The 4,673-nt window shown below is 38.2% G+C and overlaps 1 protein-coding gene across 1 annotated transcript in view; it reads right to left on the bottom strand.

Moving 5' to 3' along the window:
- UBR2 (ubiquitin protein ligase E3 component n-recognin 2) overlaps positions 1-4,609 on the bottom strand; it is a gene marked incomplete at its 5' end in the record, with an annotated part of 41,407 nt that extends 36,798 nt beyond the window's left edge. The window contains 3 exons of the mRNA XM_010149367.1: positions 473-580; positions 3,168-3,288; positions 4,547-4,609. Of these exons, the coding sequence (XP_010147669.1) occupies positions 473-580; positions 3,168-3,288; positions 4,547-4,609 (292 nt within the window). The remainder of the gene's footprint in view (positions 1-472; positions 581-3,167; positions 3,289-4,546) is intronic.
- Between the last annotated feature and the right edge of the window lie 64 nt (positions 4,610-4,673).

Genomic DNA, 4,673 nt, shown 5'->3' on the forward strand with positions numbered 1-4,673 from the left:
TTATACAAATATATAAATAACAGAACAGTAGTTTTCACTGAATGTTCTCAAAACACTTAAGAATACCTCATGAAGACAAACACAAGTCCAAGCAGAAAACCTATGCCCTATCCCTCAAAAAGGAAGCATTTTGGTAGATATGATACAGACACTGAGATCCTATAAAGCAGACAAACCTCAAGGCACTCTACTCTATTTCCCTTACCTATCACCGTCATCTGCAGATTCAAATCATCCTTAATGTCAAACTAGTTTGAAACATTAAGATGTAAAACTAAGCCCATCTCCCAGTGGTCTCCTTACGTTCTTGCCTTCAGTGTATTTGGAGTGCATCACGAAGGGACAGGTTATAACAAGTCAGGCAATTCTATCTGTACTACACCACAGTAAAAATGACCCAAAAGTAGCAGACAGTGAAGCGAAAACTTTCCTTGCATTCTGCAGTATTTTTCAGAAGTTTGAGAAAACTCACCTTTCCACAGTTTAGAATCATACAGCATCAGCTTATCCACAAGAGAAGAGTTTTCACCATCTGGGCCCTCCTGCAAACCAACCTGACACAATATTCGACGAAGGCCATCTTAATGAAGAGAGATGATTGAAGTCAGTTACAGCTTCAACACAAACTTGTCCTTTCTTTTGACATACTGGTATTTTTATGACACAGTAGAAGCCATAGGACCCTCTTTTCCTTGACAACTGAGTAACACTGCTCATATTTTGCTGACAGAAACACAAATATTTTATACTTTGAAAGTTCCACAGTAACTTTATGGAACATTAGGAACCTTGTGAAAATTGCCAAACACAATAATTTGTTTCAAAGTTATCAAATAAAAACGTCCTTTCTTGGAAGTCCTGCTGGATTAATAATATATGAAATAATTATTCAGCAGGCTAATTTTCTAGGTTATGTTTTTCCTGTTTATTGTCCAAAAAGAAAATGCAATTCACATATGAAAGAACTCATACACGAGTTTTTTGTTTACACTTCCTAGCTGCTATTATTTTAAAGCTTCTCTACATCTTTTTTCTAATGGACAGCAGTAATAATTACTCTATGAAGATGTAGGTTATTATATGCTTGCAGACAAGCCTGCATCTGCAACAGAACAAACACAGACACGCTCATAATTAAGAATGTTCAACCTAGCTTTGCACTGCAGGTATGCACATTCACTAACAAAGCCATATGACTTACGCGCATTACCCCGTATTTCTGCATGCCGCTGAGCCATCTCAGCCTCCCGGGTAGACCTGGAGGTGGCTCAGCGCCATGTACACCCTGTCACGTGCTGCATGGTGCGGTGCTACGCCCTCTGAGAATCCCTACAGCAGTTTGGGGCTGGGTTTTCTTCTGGCCTGGCAGAGTTCAATTCCCACTTCTGTTACGAAGGGTACCAAATTAATGGAAACTGCTGCATTGTTCAACAAATGGCAAACAGATGCTTATTCTTTTGCTAGAAAGGATGTGGTAGTCATGCCTGTGAGTCTCACAGTAAGGTTTTTCCCTTCATTCACTAGCAAGAGTTTGACACTCACTTTCAGCCTAACTTTGTGGCACGGCAGGAGACCCTTCCACCTGCAAATCGCTCTTAAACATCCCCCCATTTAAGTGGGGGTACGTTTAAGCATAACCACCTAAGCAGAGCAATTCTATCGCCCCACATTACAGATGAACAGGAAGAGGCTAACAGATGGAGCAGAATCTAGATGTTGGGTGGTGTTTGTTCAAAGGCTAAGGGAAACCAACTTTTTCAAGTGCGCATTTCACAAAGCCAGACTCCAGAGTACATCGCAAGACTGCGCGTCCCCAAGCGTGTGAGGCATTTCAAGTAGTTGAACACGTAGGTCACAGGCACAACGTATGCACACCGCTTACCAAACATTATTTTTGCCCTTCTGAATCACGAAGGACACCACATTTAATGAAGTGAACTCTGCTCCATTTCAAAAACACTACACACACACAAATGAGACTATAAATTCAATGCTTTCACCTCTAATTTATACCGAATTAACATATTCAAGTTACTTTTTGCAAACGTAACTCAGTGTAGACAATTAGTGACTTCAGCACCTGGCGCAAATGACAAGGCAGAAAACTGGGTTTGAAGAAAGACAGCACCTGCCTAGACATTACATGCAAAGGAAAATTCATCTCAAATCTTATATCTTCATGTCTCTCCTTTCTATAAATATCTAATATTTGCATGCAACACTGGCAAACAATTGAACATACTGTTACCGTAACTTTTCACAAGTTTGATTTACTCATCCTTAAAAAGTAACTTATACAAAACAATCTTTCAAAAAAAAAAAGATAACATGATCTGGAGATCCTGCACCTGAAATCTTGGCTAGTTTTTCAACTCAAGGCCTAATAAATCATAGGATCCCTGAAAAAACCTTGCACCTAAACAGAACATATAAGCAGTAATACAGCTGAGTGTGGTTTGCTAATAATTCTTGTTAACATTTACAGGTGCAAAGAACACAAAGTGCATTGGGGACCGTATCTACATTTCTACATATCAGCAGTTTGCCACATTTTCCTTATACTTCCCCGCATGCTCCACATCTTCACAACCTACGGTTCATCAGGACAAAGGACAAACCAAGCCGAAAAAAATACGGGGCCTTCCTATAAAAAAGACATTGTGCATTTTGATCCCTTTGAAGCAACCTCTTTCTAAATATTTGATTACACTTCATTGGCTTCTATACTTACCCCAAAACCTCCACACATCCTTGCATTTTCTCTGTTGTTCTACTCAGCAGAAAATCTGAAGCAATCACTTTCATCATCATTCATCAAATTACTTCTGAATATTTTTGTTTTATCTAATCAGACAGGTTATTTTCAGCTTACTGTAGTCATTTAAAAAAAACAGGGGACTGTAAAATAGCTTGTTGGCATACAGTATTTGACAGTGATTCTCAGCTTCTGTTTAACAGCAACTACACAGAAAACAGTATCTGAGAAGATTAAGGAAGAGTGGTAACACCTTCATATGGAAGTTAGAACAGCACTCCAGTAAGAAAAAACAGTCTGAAGACTGCCAAGTTATTAATAGTTTTGCCCTATATGTTACAGATCTGAAGTAAGTAGATAACATTGCCTCACAAATATTCTCCAACATCTCAAAAGGTTCCAGTTTGCCCACCTGAATATCCAATAACACTGCCAAGCCAAGTTAGGAGCTTCAGACCAAAGCTCTGATGGGCAACAATAGATGAATGCATAACTTGTACTTTCAATGGCTTTGTCTGACGACTGGTATTTCTCTTAAAAGGAAAAGGAAAAAAGAAGGTAATGCATATTGAAGTGAGCAGTAGCATGTACTTCTGTACAGAAACACAGCATTCCTATGATTAATTTCAATAACTTACGATATTAATAAATATTCTAATTACTAACACCCACATAGGAAAGAAACAAAACCAAAAAAGTCTGAGCTTTGTTTACTCTATTAATATTTGAAGGACCTTATTATGCAATATCAACCTATTGAGGCCAATCTATTTTCCACTCTTGGCCTCTTATCAATGTACACACTGGTCTGCTGCATTTCACCGATAAGCAGTCCCACACATAACCCCTGCGTGCCATGCACATCTGCTTCTCCCAACATGACATGCCAGTCACACAGCAGCCCTCCAAGGAAAGAAACTGATTGCCCATGGACTATTTTCAGAGCCACAAATCAAACACAGAATTAAAACAAGGAAGTATTTCCCCTCATCTCTCTATTAGTAACCTTAGCAGTTAGACATTACATGCCAAAGCTGTTTTTTCCTTGGCTGCACAGGTGGCAAGTTAAAAAACATTGCACAACTTCATCTTTAAAGATAGGTTAATGTTTTCAAAATACCTTAAATAGTTTAAGGCCAGTAACTCTAGTTCCAGTATTTGTTTTTCAGCAGTAGCAGTATTATATGTAAACAATTTATTTCATCTGATTAAGTACTGCACCACAGCAGTTAAAGAAAAATTAAATAGAAAACATTACTCCCATGTTCTTATATGGAAGAACCATGTAACATAGACATTATGAATATACATACACATAAATACACACAAACAAACTGAACGTGTATTTATAGTTTCACACTTGGATTCAATCAGTAACAGTTTCCATAGCTGTGGCTGTGAAAGACACAAACAACTTCATACTACAGGAGAAAAACCGAAATAGCTGCACCTCACTGATTTGAACTGCCACGCAATTCTGAAAGACTACATTTGAAGATCCTGATCAAACCGTTTTCTGAAGGGAGAAGTTGTCTAGGAACTGCTTTTTAGTAAATGATTTTGGGTGCAACACAGACCATAGTAGGGGGGAAAAAAGGTAAAAAACACCACACCCAAAGAAAACCAGAGTGTAAACCTGTATTTTGATACTTCTACTACATACACATAACTAACTCCAACACTTTGTGTTATAAACTTATAAAGAGGCATTACAGTAACAATATCACAAAATTATGTTGCACAGCCTGTTTTTGCTTAGGATGAAGCAAATAAGCAGATAACATTACTTACCACTATCACTGATTTTGCTTGATCGCAGTACTGAAAGTCTCCATATCGAACAGACCTACGTCCCTTTGAATGTGTAAAGAAGTAACATTACCACCAGCTTCTAAACAAGAATCACAGAATCACAGAA

This window comes from Eurypyga helias, unplaced genomic scaffold, assembly GCF_000690775.1.
Source record: "Eurypyga helias isolate BGI_N326 unplaced genomic scaffold, ASM69077v1 scaffold18113, whole genome shotgun sequence".
NCBI lineage: Eukaryota > Metazoa > Chordata > Aves > Eurypygiformes > Eurypygidae > Eurypyga > Eurypyga helias.